The sequence below is a fragment of the Tauraco erythrolophus genome, chromosome 14 (genome assembly GCF_009769465.1).
Source record: "Tauraco erythrolophus isolate bTauEry1 chromosome 14, bTauEry1.pri, whole genome shotgun sequence".
Taxonomy (NCBI): Eukaryota; Metazoa; Chordata; class Aves; order Musophagiformes; family Musophagidae; genus Tauraco; species Tauraco erythrolophus.
In genome coordinates this window covers 19,948,595-19,968,492 of record NC_141478.1, presented here as the reverse complement: position 1 = coordinate 19,968,492, position 19,898 = coordinate 19,948,595, and the positions used below count along the sequence as shown (strand labels likewise).

At 40.0% G+C, this 19,898-nt stretch overlaps 1 protein-coding gene across 1 annotated transcript; it reads left to right on the top strand.

Moving 5' to 3' along the window:
• The first annotated feature begins 7,080 nt into the window (after positions 1-7,080).
• CHRNB4 (cholinergic receptor nicotinic beta 4 subunit) lies at positions 7,081-19,898 on the top strand. The gene is made up of 6 exons (XM_009981525.2): positions 7,081-7,135; positions 11,901-12,046; positions 13,796-13,840; positions 13,944-14,053; positions 16,705-17,677; positions 19,758-19,898. Exons 1-6 carry the CDS (start codon positions 7,081-7,083, stop codon positions 19,896-19,898), a joined length of 1,470 nt encoding a protein of 489 aa, XP_009979827.1.

Below are 19,898 nucleotides of genomic sequence, written 5' to 3'. Positions count from 1 at the left end.
TCCTTGTGTTTTCATGATTCTTTTTCAGTCCTTGCCATCCAAGCCCTTTACAAACATTAGTCAATTCTTTGCAAATCTTTATCTTTGCTTTACACCTGGGGAAACTGGAGCACTGTGCAGGGACGGTATTTATCTAAATGCAGCCCTGGTGACTCACGGTAGAGCTGAGAACAAAGCCCATGTCTTTTGGCTCTCAGTCTTGTACCCTAAAGCCCTTTTTTTTTTCTGCACTTTTGAAATTCGCTTATTTTGAAATGCAGCAGTCCTAAATAAAAAGGTCAATCACGAACAGTACAATTGTCATTCACTTTTCTCTACTCCTCCATTTGAAGGGATGTGCAGATACAGACGTTCTGATTCCCTCCACCATGGGTGTGAGAGAGAAACCTTTGGACTCTGCCACAAACAGTTGTGGGTTTGGGATTTTTCTGGCACACAAGCTATCTCAATAACAGAAGAATAACCAACACATGCCAATGCCTCATTCTAGAAGCCCTGCTGTACAAAACAGTCATTACTATCCTGGCATGGGCCCAGGCCCAACCCAGTGAAAGGAAGGAAGGAGATAGCAATGTGCAGGTCTGCCTCAGTGAAGAAGAGTGATGGTTAGAAATCAAGGGAAACTCTTCACAATTTTGCACTGACATATGCTCTGCATCACAGCACTTCTGGGGTTTTCCAGATGACCATGTATGCACCAGGAACTTATCTATTGCTATTAGCATCCTGCAGTATATAGAGGCATCCTGGGAAGAAAAATAATTTTACTGCCAAAAATACAGTCATCCTTCTACGACAACTGTCCACTGCAAAATTTGCCAACCTCACAGATAAACCTCACATCGCGCTACAGTCTGAGCAAGATCTGCAGGTCTAGCCCTGCAACATTAAATTCCACACACAGCTTGAAAATATGTGTGATTTATTCATAGCACCTACTTTTAGTAGGTGGTAGAGCTTTTCTCAAAGCTTACCAATTACTGCAGAAAACGGTAGTAGTAAATGGTATTAAAATTTCAATCTGCGTAGTTGAATGTGCATTTGCCTTAGCACAGGCTGCTTACTCTTCGCTGTCCTTACTCTTGGGATAGTTCTATTTCCAGGAATGTTATATGCTTTACAATTTTTGGCACCCATAGTAAACAGTTGTTTGCTGTAGGATTTCACTATAGGACACTCCAGATGTTTGTTTCAGTAGAAAGGTATAAATACTAAAGAGCTGGAAACAAATCCTTACCAACTGACCCTTAGGTTCAGTTTGATAAAGCAGAATGAAGTGATTAAGATTAAAAGATTCTTCTGAATCTAGAAAATATATTGTAAACATCAAAAACTTATAACTGGAGTTTTACAAAGAGCTATAACACACTCTGCCATTACAATAAAACTGGAAACTGGGTAACAATTACAGTGATTTGGCAGGCAAGGAAGCAAAATTTCTTAGTCAGAAAAAAGAAGCAAGGTAGATACACAGAAGAAATAGAGCTTCCTACTCCTTGAACTTACATTTAGAGTTTTTACTTCAAAAAGTAAGTGCACACAAAAATGCTTACACTGCATCTAGGAACACAATGGTACTGGTGAAGCTGTGCTCTTAAACATGCACATATTTAGCCTCTTTTTACGGATTTCATACAAAATGCTGGCATTGCAAGAATGGCTACAGCTTCATTCACAATATTTTCAAAGAACATTTGATTGTTTGCCAATCATATATTGGGCAGTCAACAGGTTACCCAGCAATGACTTTCAAAGCATGTAAGAGGAAGTGAAAGAGACTGATAAAAATAAAAGCATCAGCTCCAAAATAGCATAAACACCCTCAGCTGCTGCTTCTTCAATGCTTTGGAGACCTCTCTGGACTTGTTACACTTGTGCAGTTAAAGGAGGTTGAAGATGTTGATGACAATCAGTGAGTCTTAGAGGCTTTAAAAATATTCTACAAACATAACCCACTTGCTAGCCCACAAAGCATATGGAGACAACTCTCAAAAATTATCCAGAAAAGGAAATAATTGTTTTTCCAGGAGTGACTTTGTCTGCCATCAGACATATTCCAGAGCAGAAAAGTGGCTTTTCATTGACCCACAGTCATTCCTATTTTGACAATGAAAGCTGGAATTGCATCCATTGCTACCAAGTCAGTTGTATGCATCGTTTATGTTATTGACACTGTCACAGTGCTATTAGTGAAAATTCTCTGGAATGTTTTGTGTGTTTGGAGAAGATTCTAATGTGATGGCATATCGGGCACCAACTTATACTGTCATTGTTTGAAACCTTAAAGGACTGTTACTTACCTAATAATTTGGTAGCATCCTCTGTTTCTCACTGTCATTTGCAAAAGCATGATGGTATTATACCTTGTCTGAAAACAGCCTATTACAAATACTTACACATATTGTTTAGAACTGATCTGGCAAGACAAACGTAATTACAGAGGTGCTGTAGGAAATGGCCTTTATGACATGATCTCACACATAGACATGGTCCATCACTGTAGAGTAAGCCTCTAGATGAAAACTAGTTCCCCAGTATAAAGCATCTACTAATCCAAAAAAGCTTACTAAATTTCAAAGCTTTAGATTACAAGAGGCCAAGTATCCCACATATCTCTGCCCTTCCCACTGATTTCTACCAACTGTTGTTTTGCATGAGAACCTAGTTAGGCTGATCCAGCTGACAGTTATTGGAACTGTAGTGCCACAGTTTTGTTTTGCCTTGCAGACTTTAAATCTGGACACGCTACAGCACTGTTATATGAAGCCGCAACAGTGCAACTTAACCCAAAAACATTAGCACCGCTATGGCTGAGGTATCTATCCTGGTGTGATTTTGGTATCACGCATCTCTAGTGGGACTGTAAGTGCATTTGTAAAGAAAAAAAATTCCAGGAATGCAGAATGTTAGCTCCAGCACAGCTGTCCTAATGAGCTCATTTAGACAGTGGTGAGTAGAGAAAACTAAGATTTACCTGCAGGGGCCACGTTGGATATTTGCAGCAGCTACTTGTAAGAAGTTCCATTTTTCAACCGATGAAAGAGGAAGGCATGCCTTGCTGCTGATGAGATGAGCCAGGACCTCTGCAGATATCATTAAAGTTCACTCAGATGTAAGGTACTAGAAAAACAAAATTTGCCATTAGTTGAAATTCTCTGTGGCAGTTTTCAACCAGAAAGTGATAGCTGTTCTGCTAGTGCAACAGTAAGTCAGTCCTATGTGTTCTGTAAGGCCAGTATTTAACAAGCTGATCTGAAGGCCCTTATTGATAAGAGTTTAGCCATGAACTCAGCCCTGAACTTCATTTCAGTGTCACAACTACTGGAAATTAATTGTGGCTTTCCACCTGGAAACATTTATTTTTGCAGTAATCTCCCTATGCTTGTATTTGTCTCATTAAGGAGGCCAGCTGCACCCCAGGCTGCTTCCACTTTGGGAACTTCAGTGTTTCTGACTGGTTCTTTCCTAATGCAAGTGGCAGCTTGAAATCAGCATGATAAATCCACAAAAGGGGACTGCCAGTTTTCCTGGGCACTTGGACATCTTGCACTCCTCATGCATCGAAGAGCTCTAATATCCTAATGCATGCAAAGCATTACAGTACCAGGAACAAAATCTCACCCAGTGCAGTGGATGGCTCTCTGCCATACTATTCCCATGCTTGCACAGTGCATTAACATGCAAATCCAGAATTATCAGATATGCTAATGTCTACTAAAAAGACTTTTCATTTCAGGATCTCAACTTAATGAACAAATGGAATCCTGCAGCATCGCTGTGGGGAAAACGATTTCATAGCAGAAACGATCCAAGGAAGATCTTCAGTGATCTGTCAGAAGGAACGAACACAAGTGAATGGCGAAGGAAGGAGTATGGCCAGAGAGAAGACAACCAGCTGTGGTAATTCTCCCTGCCCACCTCAGCTTCAGCAGCAAAAATAGTGCAGTCAGTGAACGACCTGTAACCCTTTGGCTCTCTGATGGCCCACTGCTTTAGTGAAGCAATCCCAATCTGTTTTGTTATACCTTGAGCTGCTATTCAACGCCCGAGCATCATACAGCATAGATGGTACAAGCACAGTGACTTCAGGGTCCATACATCTGTTATTTCTGTAACCGCTGCGAAAGCACAGAGGCTGGGTTGGCAGATGGAAGATTTGCCTTTGAGGAGAAATAGGTCAGATATCAGAAAGTAAAAACAGAGAAAGAGATGCAGTCTTTCTTCCCCAGCAGACTGGTACTTTGCTCAAACATACCCTTAGCAACTGAAGGCACAGCTTCTTGACAATAATTCCTCGTACATTATGAAAGAAAACATTGCCCAGCAAGCTCGAGAACGTAGCAAGGTCTCTGACCATACAAGCCTCTGACAAGGTACAAGCCAAGCACATTGTATTAAGAAGCAAGAAGTGGAGGGGTCAGCATAAACACTTTGCTTGGGACACACCTCCTAGACTTTGTGACTATTACAACAAGGTAATTTTCTGTGGGAAAGCTCCGTTTCTACATGCTGTTAACTAAATACTGGAAGAAAGCAGATAAATTGTGTTGTATTTTCATTGCAGTTAGTCTATTCACACGTACTCACTAGGATTCCACTGGCTTTTTTGATTCAGGTAGATGTCCCTACACAATGACTGTTCTCCTGTTTGTCTCACTGAAACCATTCTCCTCCTCCTCAGTTCCCACACTATTTTGAGGTAAGAATTCTAATTCCCATTTAGAATTGTAGGATCATAGAACAGTTTGGGTTGGAAGGGACCTCTAAAGGTCCTTTAGTCCAACTTCCCTGCAATGAACAGGGACATCTTCAGCTAGATCAGGTTGCTCAGAGCTCCATCCAACCTGACCTTAAATGTTTTCAGGGATGGGGCACCTACCCCCTCTCTATTTCAGTGCTTCACCACCCTCATTGTAAAAAAATTCTTCTTATGTTTAGTTTGAATCTACCCTCTTTTAGTTTAAAACCATTATCCCTTGCCCTTTCGCTACAGGCCCTATTAAAAAGTCTGTCCCCATCTTTCTTATAAGCCCCCATTAAGAACGGAAAGGCCGCAATAAGGTGTCCCTGGAGCCTTCTCTCCTCCAGGCCAAGAAAGTCCAATTCAAACCAATTCCGGCTAACAGCAAATAAGAGAGAAAAGGAAGCGATGAAGGCACAAAAAGGGACTTAACATAACAGGCCGGAGCTAGCACAGAGGGTCTGTAATACCAAGCTGGACTCAGTCATTAAGATAAGCAATGAAACCAGCATGTGTGTGTTGGTATGGCTAACAATAAGGCAACAATGCGCCGTAATTTTTTTTCTGAGTATACAGAAATCATCTACCACCAATTCCTACATAGTCCACAGAACTTTTTATGATCTATTTTCATAGCATTAAGCTGCAATAAATACATCTCTAACCAAAATGATCACAGGTATATATATAAAAGTTTAGTAGTTATAGGAGATCAAAGTTTTATATTTTTTAAAAACACTATAAAACCTGAGAGATTATAACTGAGGGTGTTATATTAAAGGTGTGCTAAAGGAAATCATTTCAGATTGCAGGTGAAGAAAGGTGAGAACATACAAGCCATCCTTCTCACGACAGAAGGCTGTGAGCTTTTTAAAGAAATACTGGGAATCCTCACTGGAGGATATGATACAGTTGGCATACCTTGAGTTTTCAGAATAAGGGAAGGTAACAGCACAAGCCACTTCATCAAAGCTAACCTGTTTTATCCAAGTAGAAGTCCATGCAGTGAGTGATTTTCTATTTTGTCTCACTGAATCCATCCTCCTACCCTAAAGAAACGAGCCAAAAATAACCAATAGACTATTCAGAGGAGTTAAATAGATTGCAGAGAGTACAATTACCAAAAATTTGAGTAGAACCTTTTTACATATTGGGCTACCTCTGACAGTAGCTCCTTTAAAGACAATAAAGTTATAAGACACTGGCCTATTTAATGAAAAAAGAAGGTAGCTAAAACATTTAGGTAGAAGGCAATGAGTTGTTCAGCACTCCCCCGATGGCTTGCCTAAAAACAGCAGCAGGTGACCTTCTCCAAATAACCCTAGTCAAGTAGCAACTGTGCTAGATGCAGAAGTCTGTTATGTTATGGTGTTACGTTGTTGGGAGAGGAGACAAGAGCAGAACTGCATCCTACGGCCAGCTGAAGCAGAGAGGAACCTCAATATGGAGATAAAACAGTATTTAGAAGATCAGCACTTCTTTTTTTCTATCCAGGGACTTCCACCTGTCCTACAGCGCTTGTGAAGCACATGTAACATCTTCTTTCCCCTTCCTTCTATGCAACTCTTCCCATGGCAAGTCCCAAAACACATCATACTCTATAGTCTGTGGAACCCGTCAGCCGTAAAAGATGACTTCCATAGAATTTCTGTAATGCTCCTCTGGAGTGTCTTTATAGCTATTGCTATTTCTCAACGGGCTGTTTTAGCTTTTTTTAAAAATCCTGTCAAATTCTCCGTTCCTCTCCTGCTGCTCCCAAAAAGCCTTTTGGAGTTCCAGTTTAGAGAGATCACGTGTGGGCCTTGGAGTGGAACAGGGTTGGCAGTAGGCAATGAACTTTTTCTCGACGTAGAAAATGACCCTCTGCTAAGGCTATAATTCATTGACATGTTTTTCACTAACAGGTTTTATGACACAAAGTTATATCCAGCTCTTCCCACACAGCCATTCCCACTCATTGCACTTTCTAACCAGAAAGCCTTCTAAATGTTATCTAGAAGCGAGAATTCAGCAGTTGCGTTTCGCAGATCATGTTCCTTAGCTTGCTCTTTCATTTCCTCTTATTCAACATTATCACATTATGTTCCCTCTTCTTACGTGCTTTTCCTCTTCACAAAGCTCTTTAAACAGCTGCAAAGGGGGAGGGACCACTATGCTCATGAAAACTCCACTTTGCAGAATGCTTCTGCCAGGTCCTACTGTCTGCCTCTTTTCAGGCATTTAATACCTCCAAGATTCAGGTTTGCTTTTACATTTCTTCCTTGTGCATCCCTGACAACAGAGCCTATTGCCAGCTGTCTTAATTGAAGAACAGTAATCCACCTCTTCTTGTTATTGCCATGAGGAATACGTACACCTTCTTTGTCTTCGTAGTGGGCTCCTTTTATTTTAACGGTAAGTGATCTTTTCTTTCAGACACGATTTGCAGAACGGCGATCGCTCTCGGGGCTAGGAGGCAGGAGACTGTGATATAAGCTCTCGGACAATTTGCAACTATCACCTCTGCAGGTTGCAGACTTTAAGAGGATGCATGAAACTGATTGTTTTAGTGTTGTTTCTGGCTTGTTCGATATCAGCAAATCCACTACAATGGATATGGACGGACAGTAAGTTGGACATAAAATGACAGAACAGTAGGAGATTACAATAATAATCACTAAATAATATCCCTTTAAATGCTCTCAGGATCATCTGTGATGGGAAAAGCAGGTATTGTGCTGAGAGTGAAAAAATAAAAAAGGAATCATGACATGAACCATAAATAAGACAGATCTCATCCCTCTACAATTATTGCCTCAAGTTCATATATTTTGCAAAGTTCATACTTCCTAATTGTTTGATTAGAATGTAAATAGTTTAAATTAAGTTGAAATATGTAAATATATGAAAAAAAAAAAGAGCTAACATACATACAAATATTTTCTTTAGTCCACCAGGATTTCTTGCGTACGTTTTAGCCAACACGGACAGCCCAACAGTGCATTTACCACAGGAGCTTCCTCCCACAGAGAAACTCCACTGAAGTGCTCAGAGTGAAACTCGCTGAAATTGAACCGAGGCAAAAATCACATCTTCCCCATAATTAGCTATTCTTCCCACAGCTGTTTTGTTTCTCAATGACTGAAAGGCAACTTTAGAAAACATCTGCTTTGTAGCAAATGAAGAGTGAGGGCCTACTTCAGATTCGTAAATTACACACTTTTAAACCCATTAGTATTTCCTTTTTATTTGCATTATTTGCAGTGTAGAAATTAAAATAGGCTTTAAAATACAGTAAATTCACCCCTACTTCCATGGGAACAATATGCATTCCAAATCACCATGCATTGTTCTAAGAGGTTATATAAATCTTTTTGCTCAAGAGTATGCTGAGAAGTAACAACACCATAAAGTAATTTCAGGGAAGATAATGGGATTGTCTTATTGCTGCATCTCGCTTGCTCTTTACTAAATACAGATGGGAATTTGGTATGTCACCATTGTCCATGTAAGTTATTTGTGAAAGAGGAGAGAACAAAAATGACAACACATGCTACAATATATTATTCCTAAACAAATGGTATTTCAACATTTATTAAAATAAACAAAGTCAGGGGAATGGGACAAACATGCCTTATGTTAAATTTTGCAATTCAGACAGGGATAACAGCACACTTGCCTGTATTTGTTAGCATTGCTCCTTACTCTGTTCTGTGGAAATCACTCCAACACATTTGTTGTTACGCTGAAAATAAACAACATAACACAGGATGACTAGCTATTTCATTTTATATATTTAAATTACACCACGTAAAAGGGAAAGTTTGCACAGGGGAGTGAATGAAGTGTGTTTTTGTTTCTCCTACTGTGAAACTGGAAGCATCCTGAAGCAATTTTTTTTTTAACGGTCATACACCTGCAGAGAAAACAAACTTACTGCAGAATGTGTGCTTCAAGTGATGTGGCAATTTGCTCTCCTTGTCATGGAGCAGATGTATAGCATGTTCAATGAAGCTAAAACAATTTCCCCAGCTCAGGATCCACCCCAATGCATTTTCTCTATTACTGCTTCCAGTACACAAAAATACTCCACCCCCAAATTAGGACTGCTTCATCATTCTTGTTAAAATAATTTGTCTAAAAGCATCAGTCTACCCTCTGCAACATTTCTGGTGATTACTGCTATTTGGAAAAAAACAGTCTGCGAGGGAGACTGTGCAATTCCATCTCTTCCAACTCCGAGAGGAAACCAAGAGAAGTATAGAGCGCTCAGCTATGGACATTATGAAATGCATATAAAGATGAATTTAAATGCCTGGTAACTTTGTTCTCATTAGGTGCCATCTGGTTAATATGTAGACTGGTAATGGAAAACAGATTATAAAAATTATACAAGAATCACTCATTTCTACAAGTTTAATTTACAGTGATTCGCCTTAGCAACCTTCAAGGCAGTGCACGGCTGACATCTAGTGGTGCTTGAGACAGGCATCCGAGTGAGATGGGCGAGTAGCCCCTTCAGTCCTTATTTCTGCTAAGTTACTTAAAGGTTGGGATGGGATGGCAATTTTTTAAAGAATTATTCATTACAGGAGCCCATTCACTAAGAACATATAACCATTTCTTAAAGGGATTCATTATTTAACAAATAATTTTTTATAATTAAGTTGTGGCCTGTCATTCATCTGCATCAAGTTTATTGACAGAGTCAGTACTTCAAAATCCGAGCTGTTCTCATCAGACATGCAGACCCCACAGTATGTTTGATTTGCAGACCAGCTGACTATGATTGCTAAAACCAGGTTTCAGAGAATAGGATTATTACAAATTCAGAATTAGCTTTCTGCAAGTATTCTGCAGTTTCTACTTCTTACTTGCTGTTCAGGAAACACTCCATATGCTAGAATATTTACAGAAAAAAAGTGGCAACACAGTGAAAACATATTTAACAATTCAAACAAGAATTCACTGTCTTTGCTAGCAGCACTCAGTGACCACTGTATGAAACAAACCAAATGACAATTTATTTGTATTTGAATTATAGCCATCTGCTTATGCCACATATGCAACAACAGCAGGAACGCTTTATAAAAAAAAAAAAAACAAAAACAAAAATAAAACAAAGACCAAAACCAAAACAACACAATAAAATAACTTTAACCAAGACTCTCTCTTGAGCTACAACAAGGCTTCCCACCTATCCTTATAAACACAGAATGATTCATTCCTGGAGTGTGGCCCCATTTTCTTCACAGTATCAAATTTAGCTCTATCTTGACTGCAAAACACAAGAAAAAAACAGAATCTGGAGCTTAGCAAGGATCAGCATAGCTCTAGCTTGGTAAGCTTTTGATTAGGCAGGCTTGCATTGACAGTAAATGTAATGTTACAATACCACATGGTACTAGGGCTTTTATAATGACTTGCAGGGAGGTACAAAGCAAGTGTGAATCAAAAAACCAAACCAACCCAACAAACACGGATGTATTCATCCAAATTTGTTTTCCTCAAACAACTCAGGAAGTGCTTGAGAAGTCTATTTTGAAGAACAATGTTATAGTTAAGTATATGTGACAAAATCTGTGCTACCAATGCCATAGTGTACACTGGTCTTAAAAGAATTACAAGAAGCCTGGTGTTGATCTCAACCTTTCCCCAGACCTTGAATAAAAGCTCTTCTTAGATATGAAAAATCTGTCAATGATGTTTCCTTTTATGCCTCTCCACTTTCTTAACGGATCAGAAACAAGAAGTTCTTGTAGTATTTTTTAATTAGAGCAGAATTCAGAAGTACCAAGCTTCAAGACTTGTTTCCCCTAGCACCTTACAGCCCAGTTCACATGGAAACTAGGCACCTTCTGGAGATGCACACAAACTTTGGCTGCTTATGAGATCCTGGCCTTTTGATGTCTGCCTCTCTCTGGATCTCTCAACTACTTAGGGATATGGTTTAATGGGGATTAGGGACGGTCGGACTCGGTGATCTCTAAGGTCTTTTCCAACCTAGAAATCTATGAATCACGGATATGCTACAACATAAAAAAAAAAAAAAACCAACAAACGAACAAATTAATGTACCACAAATTTAAAATACTTGCATGGCCAGTGTTTTTTACTGGGTGGAACTGCTCTGGGGAATAACGAAGCAAGTATGCGGTAAGGACACTATCCTCATTTCTGCAATTTCTAGGGTTCCGTTAGGTGTTCTTTCCTATGGAAGAATCGTTCTATCAATTGGATTACAATCTGTTTTCATTAACACCTATGTCCATCACTGTCAGCTGTATAACACAACACAGAATTACTCAACATACAGGAGAATTTCTCTGGGTCAATTCTATTGGCAGGCTGTCACCAGGACCTTACTCATCAGTATTATTATGTGGTCAATAGTGGTTTGAAAGGCTTTGAAAAGCACATGGAAGAACATGGGAATAGATGCAGTTACCGCTGGGGTTGTGCCAGAAGCTGTTCTGCTCCATGGAGTGTTCAGGCTTGTTTGATAGCATCCTGCAAATACTGTATTTTGCAGTCATTGAACTCCACCTTTGGCCATCTAAGATCTACAGTAATTGTGCTGGTCCCATAAATCATGTTTTGTTTCCACATAAAACAAGGCTTACAGGAGGCATCAGGTTTACAAACAAAATAATTCTGAAACAAACATCACTAGCTACCAACAAGCTCCCAATCATTAGAAAACCCTTATGATTCCTGCAGCTCATCCCCTGGTTTTCCCTACACGGATCAGATCCTTCCAATTTGTACATGTGCCTGCTACTCCGTCTCCTAAAACACTAAAGAGAGAAGTCATAGCCGGACACTCTCCATTTGGATCGTTGAAACGTTCTTCCTCTGTTATTAAGAGGGTAGCTTGCTCCCAGTTTCTGAATGTACCCCCAAAAGTATCTATCAATTTGAGCTTCACATTTTACTGTGGAAAAAAACAAAGGGTTCTGATTTATCTGCTTTGATCTATGCTCTGTGAAAGACAGTCATCTTCAGCAGAACAGATACTGCTGCAAGCACCATATCCTTCTGTTCACAAAAGCTTACAGCCTTTAGAAAATCAAAAGCCTGCATTATTTCATGAAGACGATCTGATGCACAGAAATTCTGTGATCCCTACATCACTTCACTTGCTCCTCCTTCTGTAATCCTGTTACGTGATGTTTTACAGGAAGCACCGCAGCAGATGCTGAAGAAAAGCTAATGAACCACCTACTGAGTCCTGACAGGTACAATAAGTTAATTCGACCAGCTGTCAACTCCTCCCAGCTGGTATCTATAGAACTCCAGGTTTCCCTGGCACAGCTCATCAGCGTGGTAAGTTCAAATTAGGCTATGCCTTTTAATTCATTACTACCTCCACAGCACTCTACGTAGAAGTCATAATGGTACTACTACGTCCCTGATATTTTCTAGTTTACATAACAATACTTAGTAGAGAGACCCCATACATGCAACTTACTTGTTTTATACTTCAGAATGCAGCTACAACAGGGAGATCCATCTATGCCTAAGCAATAAAGGACAGCAGCCAGATCTTCATCCAATCAAATTCCATTGATCAAAAAGTCAAAATCATTCCACTGATTTCAGTACAGCTACAGTAAGTTACACCAGGTCAGGATCTATCCTAGCCTGTGTAGACAGTGCTAAACCATCTTCTACCGCTTGCATCAAAGAGATGTGCTTCAATGGCCTGAAAACAAGCTACGAAGCCAGCTCAAAATCTCATGGCACATCACGCATATCAGCAAAGAACATTGAAATAAAGACACACTAGTTCTGGCTGTGAAAACAATCCTCATGCAAGCAACTCCTCATATTCAACACAAATTACTGCAATGGGTCTGAAAGACATTCTCACTCACAAGGTTAGCATGTGTTTAACGGTTCTTCCAAGGTACAAATGCACACCTTGATGCCAAGGCAGGTTTAGCATTAACTGCAGCGGGAACAAGACCTAGCATGTAAGAGGGCACAATTTCCTAAATCAGGGCTTTCAACCCTGCTGCTCTCTCCCTGGATGAAAAAGAGGATAGAGATGACTGTCTCCCTGCCAGAATTTGTGTATGGGCCAGTGACTGGACTGCTGCAAGCTTTAAGAAACCTATATAATTTATATTCTGAAATTCAAGAGGAAAAGAGAGAGGTGTTGATGGAACATAAGGGAAACTGTACAAACAGATGAGCTTTCATGTACACGTGCAGGCTGATCTACACAGGATATACTGTCATGTATACCAGATTATTCTGGAATAAGTGCTCCCTCTCTCCTGAACACAGACATGTTCACATGTCTCCTCACACAATACATTGCCACCACTAGCACAGCGTCCTCCCAGATGGTGGATTCTGGGCATAAAAAGCAAAGTGTCTTGCCCCCACACGCCTCAGCAATCTACAACCCAAACAGAGTAGATGAATGGGCAACGATCAAGAACAGCACAGCTCAGTCCCTATCCCTCTATATCCTCACTCTTCAAGCAGGAAGCAAAATAAGGAATCTTATAGGCTCTAAAAATCTCAAGCATCTTCAGGATCGGAGAATTAACTTGTTTTCCTGCAGAAATCCTCCTTACTCTTTGACCTCCTACCTTGTCCCTTCAGTAGAGTCCCAGCCACACAGAGAGACAGCAGTTCCATGAAGCAGAGCCTGACAGCCAAGAGCTTACATGGCAAACCTTACATAAACCTCACACATCCATCTAGGCCTTCCTGGTGGTCAAATGCACCTTCTGTTTTAAACCAAATCCACGGGGAGGCGGGAAACATCAGCTCGGCAGGGTGGTGGTGGTGATAATTATTCCCAAATAGCCAAATTCACTCCAGTCACCTCTGTTCTTGTTAAAAACAATTTGGAGCTCCACACTTGTGGGGTTACTACTTATCATCAGTATGTGCATAAGACTGGCCATCTTACCAGCAGAAAAATTCCTGTCTAGAAACACACTAGATGAAATCACGCTGCGCAGTTGGAAATACCCTCAAAAGCCCACTGAATAAATCTTATTACTGCAATAAAGCGAAACATTTGAGTACAACTTTTCGCTCTCTTTTTCCCTGCAGAATGAACGGGAGCAGATCATGACCACAAACGTCTGGCTGAACCAGGTAACGAAACCCACAGAGGCATGCCCTTGCAAACCACAAATGTGACTGTTTTGTTAGCGCTGGCCCTGGTACGCTCATCACTACTGTACCATTCCTCTCTTAGGAGTGGATTGATTATCGTTTGGCTTGGAAGCCCTCTGACTACGAAGGAATAAATAAGCTGAGAATACCTGCAAAACACATCTGGCTGCCAGACATTGTACTTTACAATAAGTAAGTAAAATTTTCTGTAGTTTATGCAGACAGTGAACAAAATGTTAACCGAGTATCAAGAAATAAGCATCAGAATCAGTAAAAGTAGGTCTGATAAAATCCTAAAACTGAATTTTTCAACTTTTAGCCAGTATCAAGTCTACTTGACTGGGGACTGGCCTCAAAGATAATTTTACTAAAATCAAGGCACTGGTTAAGGAAATTCCAGCAGGCCTGGAGCATGTCTGCAGTGTGAGCTGTTACAACACCAGCGGACCTGGGAAAAGGCTCACAATTGAGACACAGATCTGTATCAAACCAGACTATATGGAAAGCAGGAATTGCAAGTACAAGCGCAGTGTACACTGGTCAAGTTTGCAAGAAGACAAGACATTTAGAATTCTATCAAACGTCTTAGGTTCTGAGCTACATTTTTGTCTCCTATTTCTTCTTCCCTCCCATTTCCACCACAGACTCCAGAACATACATCTGTTACAAAGTTTATGAACATACACAGATGGGAAAACTAGGAAGTTTATATATAAACTGAGTTAAGCCTCTGGAATCTTACTACTGGAAATCAGATTTGAGAAATACTTACAGTTCTTGTATTAGTCACAAAATAATTCAACCAGTGGATTAGGATGTACTCTGCCTGACCAAATCTTGTTCTAGTAAATTGTGCCCCTGCCCTCTGCTGCTTTCTTCCTTACTCCCCAAATGATACCATTTAATGGATTGCAAGAATGGAAAGAAGCCATTTTAAAAGGCTTCTTAAATGTATGGGAACAAGCTTTTAGCCTCACCATATTAGATTCTAACATTAGTACAAAGCTTCAAATTAAAATTTTAGATAAAGGACAACCCCCTGTAACTTCCTGCTGCTGAAGCAGTGTTTCATAGGCATCAGTCAGTCAAGGTGCTAAGGAAAACACAAGGAGCATCCTCATGCCCCTCAGCTCTGTCCATACGTAGCCTGCGCACAGGACTGCAGAGGGCACTGAGACAGCACCAGCAGCCCAGCCCCTGTCCCACAGCAGAGACAGGGGCAGCCAGCAGAAGAACCTATATCTTCTCAGTCCAGGAGTCTGCCCAGTACATTGTGTGGCTTAAGAGTAAATCTAACTCAGGGAGATACAGACACGTGAGAAATAAGATACCATTTCTTTACTAAAAAATAACATTTTTTTGTACTGGCTGTAAAAAAAAATACAGGAATCAGCTACAAGGGTCTCTGCTCAGTACCAGGCACCAGGGTTTGCAACACCAGGCCTTTCCAGAGCCAAAGGTAACTGATCTGGAGAACAGCTATACCTGTGCCAAGCCTTGGATACTTGTAGCCCTTCTGTGCTTAGGAAAAAAAAAAAAAAAATCAACCTTAGCACTGAAATAGCTCTATTTTCTATGATGTCTTGTCAACAATCAAGTGATTTATTAGACTTTTTATTAACTCCTAAGGAGCACATTTCCACCCAAATAAAAGGGTGCTACTTAACCATAGTCAATTGAACTCCATTCGTTTGGACTTATATTTTTGCAGATAATACACTGTCTTTAGGTTATGTGCATTTCTTTACACACGTATTTGTTTATCAAAAGGCAGGCATGTGGGATGTCAGACTCTTCTTTGCAGTCTAACAAAGTGGCTAATGCAGTTTTTAATAAAAGCGATTGACTGACATAGGAACAAACCTTTGAGTTTCCCCATCTGTCAAGACAGACAGTCACTAACAGTTGCTTCTTCCTGCTGTTACACTTTCCTTTGGTAGCCCGACTGGCGGAGTTTGAAAGGCATTGCCTCGCACGCTTGAGAAGACGCAGTCAATACGCTCAGAAACGCTAAATTTCAATAATATCTATCAGCAATTGACCACATTTCTACCTCAGAATACTTCCTAGGTTAAACAGCCCTAAGTTGTTCTCCCAGAAATGCTGGACAGGAGAAGACAGCGACTACTAACTGATGACGATCTTCTCCCTGAATTAAAGGGCTCATCATAACATAGAAGACTCTCCTGGTAGCAGTTGGAGGAGACACAAAGACAAGATTATTTGTGGGCACTAAGAACACTGTGGCCTGTCTGTTCTGGTTTTGTATTAAGTAAACATTAACTGGAGTGATGTAATAAATTATAAACCATATAATTACATTTCCTCTGCGTACACTCTCCCTGCATTTCTAACGCACACTGCTCATCCTTATTTCCTCGTCCAAGTAATTCCAGAGTGTTGCCGTGTGCTCTTAGCAGCAGCTATAATCCAGATCAAAGGTACCTCCATTTTCATGCTGAGTGATCTCATGATCCCTACATCTCAGCCTTCAGAGATGTAGTAAGCCTTAATTACTTTAACAAACACTTACAAAATACTTTGAGCTCTCTGGAAGAAACAGAGATGCATATTTATTATTTAATAAGAATTTTATAAAATAATTTTTGTAAGTATTAGATCTTATACCAATTCTCTGACTGGGAGGAATGCATACATTAATCTCCTGTCAAGTTATAGTACCCTACAACATAGCTTTCAAAATCAAAATATTACTAAACTTTGATTCTCAAAACAACTGAGGCCCATGAGACTAACAATGTCAGAGCTCTTCTGTTTTCAACTGTTTTTCCTCTTAATGTTTTATTATTTTCTCTCCTTTTTCGTTCTTCTTGTTTCATTAGTGCGGATGGAACATACGAAGTTTCACTATACACAAATGCAATTGTGAAGAATAATGGAAGCATTCGCTGGTTGCCACCAGCCATTTACAAGAGTGCCTGCAAGATTGAAGTTAAGCATTTCCCGTTCGATCAACAAAACTGCACATTAAAGTTCCGGTCTTGGACATATGATCATACAGAAATTGATATGGTGCTTAAAACTTCCATGGCAAGCATGGATGACTTTACACCAAGTGGAGAGTGGGACATTGTAGCACTCCCAGGAAGGAGGACTGTGAATCCTTTGGATCCCAATTATGTTGATGTGACATATGACTTCATTATTAAAAGGAAACCTCTTTTTTATACCATCAATCTTATCATTCCCTGCGTGCTAATTACATCCTTAGCCATCTTGGTGTTCTACTTGCCTTCAGACTGTGGTGAAAAAATGACCTTATGCATATCCGTGTTGCTTGCCTTGACTGTGTTCTTGCTGCTGATCTCCAAAATCGTCCCTCCAACGTCTTTAGATGTTCCACTAATTGGGAAGTATCTCATGTTTACAATGGTACTAGTGACCTTTTCAATAGTGACCAGTGTCTGTGTACTCAATGTCCACCACAGATCTCCAAGTACTCACACTATGCCCCCTTGGGTAAAGCTGGTTTTCCTTGAAAGACTCCCAGCTTATCTGTTCATGAAGCGTCCAGAAAATAATTCTCCAAGGCAAAAGCTATGCAACTGCAAAAAGACAAAAGCAGAGAATCCTTGTATGGAGCCAGCTGACTTCTACAAGAACTCCACCTATTTTTTGAATACAGCCTCTGCCAAAAAATATGATATGAAAATCACTGAGACTCTTGACAATGTCAGCAGTCATCGAGATTTTAGGTTAAGAACAGGCATGAAATTTTCTCCTGAAGTCCAAGAAGCAATTGATGGAGTCAGTTTTATAGCAGAGCACATGAAAAGTGATGACAACGACCAGAGTGTAAGTAAAAATGAGAAATCATCCCGGTCTGTCCAAACTTCAGCTCCTGTCCTCCTCTGTAACACATTCTTCAGAAAGCATACTTGGACTCCCAAGCTATTCTACAGTTTTTAGAGAGATTCTAGCTACAGTTCATAAGAGGAAATAATTTTTGGCGTTAAAAGAACTGAATGAATAGTAATTTGGTAAATGCCGATACTGGAAAGTAACATGGCTATTTCTATAAAAAGAGAATGTTGGTTGCCCAGTAAGTCATGAGACACCCTTGAAAAAGCTGTATTGTCACATAAAAGTAGTGTTTGGCAGGGGAGAAAAATAACATTCAGTTCCAGGTCAAATAAAGAATATTTCTCCCCATTGTATTCGGTAAGATTCTGACTCAACTCATGGCCAGGCCATGTTAACCAGAACGAATCTACCTGCAGCTCAAGCATTTATTTACGTAACTGGGTATAGAAGGAGAATTTTGTAAAATTGGTAAAAAGCCTTTGCAAACATCCTCTCCAGGCTAAGATATCTGTCCATACATGGCAAACACAATGGGTAGCATGGAAATCCTAGTGCCAGCAGAGCTCACACTTCTTTCATTTGAGTTAAATCAGACTTGTCACTTGGCTATTAGAAGTACTTTATCCAGGACGTGTTTAAGCAGTGCTGCTGCTGCCCTGTTTACGTGCTACTAGCTAGCACGCTAAAGGAGATATAAACACGCTGCGAACAATGCTTGGAAAAACTCAGATGGTTCAGAGTTTTGTTTAGACAAGCACCCATGGTTAGGAAAAATCATCCTTGTACCTAGCAGTGTCCTTTCTCTGACCCAGATCTCAGTAAGACTCGAGGCTCTCTATTCCTGTTGTGCTCTCCCTCCCTCAGCCAAGCAGATTAAATAAAGTCTGCTTTCTGATCCTGCAGAAGTCCCTTGAGGACCATGCTGCTGAGTAGTTCATGTTTTCTATTAACTGAAATTACTGTCAATATAAATAAAGAAGATCAGCTATTAACATTAGACATGAGCTTGTAAACACTGAAACTCACTGAACAGAAGCAGACTTCACAGAGCAGAAAAAAAGTTTTCTAATAGCTCAGAAATTCTTGCAAGAATGTGTTGCACACTAAAGGTCTACAAAGCTTCCACTTGACACTAAGAATAATTTTCAAGGGTATTTTATACCTTAAAAATTAAATGAATGCTTTTCACACAGGGTCCTCTGATATTACATAGCTCTTTCCTAGATTCCTAATTTTAATCTCTGCTTTCTTCCTTCATTGTCACGGTCTGATAACTACTGTTCATGTACATTTACTATAGTCTGATTTCAGAAGCACACAATTCCCATTAGCAGCAGTGGAAATTAAAAGTGTGCACTGAAAGAAAAATACGTGATGTTCTAATATAAGACATAAGATAATTGACAAGCACAGTAAAGTCATTGAGGTGAGGATGTCCCATGTGTAGCTAGAATCAATGAGAAAGGAAAAATAATCATTCCTGAGATGCAAAAGAAGATTGATATATTCCCCCTTTACAACAGGAGCCTGATAGTCTCTTCAGTTTGAGATAAGAACCTAAGGCTAGTCCCATGACTTTCACGACAACACAGGCAAGGCAAAAAGGGACTTTAATAAAAGCAACAGTATTAATATGCATTAAAACCCTTGATTAAGATGACTGCTGATAGAAAAGAACTCTGAAGCTAACCTTGTTTAACAGCAGTAAACACCATCTATTTTTGTCCACTGAGATTAATAACATCTGCAAACTAAAATTAAAGAAAAAAAAATCCGGAATTGGATTATATTGTGGGTCCTTCTGGACGGGCTTACACCAGGCAGCCACGCTCAGTACCTGGTGCTCAGTACCTGGTGCATCCAAGACAGCTAAGGAATATTTACAGTACTTTTCTCCACTGCCCAAAATGGTTGTAGGAGAAAAATCCCTTCCGAAGCGTAAACTCAGTTTACTCCCTCAGCCTTGAGATTTGTTTCTTTTATTTTTGTAAACAAAAATTCAGCATTAGCAAGAGAAAGAGCAAAAGAATATGACAAATTCCTAATATCTTTAATTGGCTTTTTCTTTCAGGTCATTGAAGATTGGAAGTACGTTGCCATGGTAGTGGACAGGCTGTTTCTCTGGATATTCGTCCTTGTTTGTGTCCTGGGGACTGTTGGATTATTTCTGCAGCCACTTTTTCAAAACCACACTGCTGCCATGAACCCTTAG

What these genes read in the sequence shown, in the direction of transcription:
- CHRNB4 (XM_009981525.2), top strand. Translation starts at nt 7,081, where the DNA reads ATGAGGAATACGTACACCTTCTTTGTCTTCGTAGTGGGCTCCTTTTAT. An exon ending in GGGCTCCTTTTATTTTAACG is followed by an intron (nt 7,136 to 11,900) that starts GTAAGTGATCTT and finishes GATGTTTTACAG; the next exon opens with GAAGCACCGCAGCAGATGCT. An exon ending in CAAACGTCTGGCTGAACCAG is followed by an intron (nt 13,841 to 13,943) that starts GTAACGAAACCC and finishes TTCCTCTCTTAG; the next exon opens with GAGTGGATTGATTATCGTTT.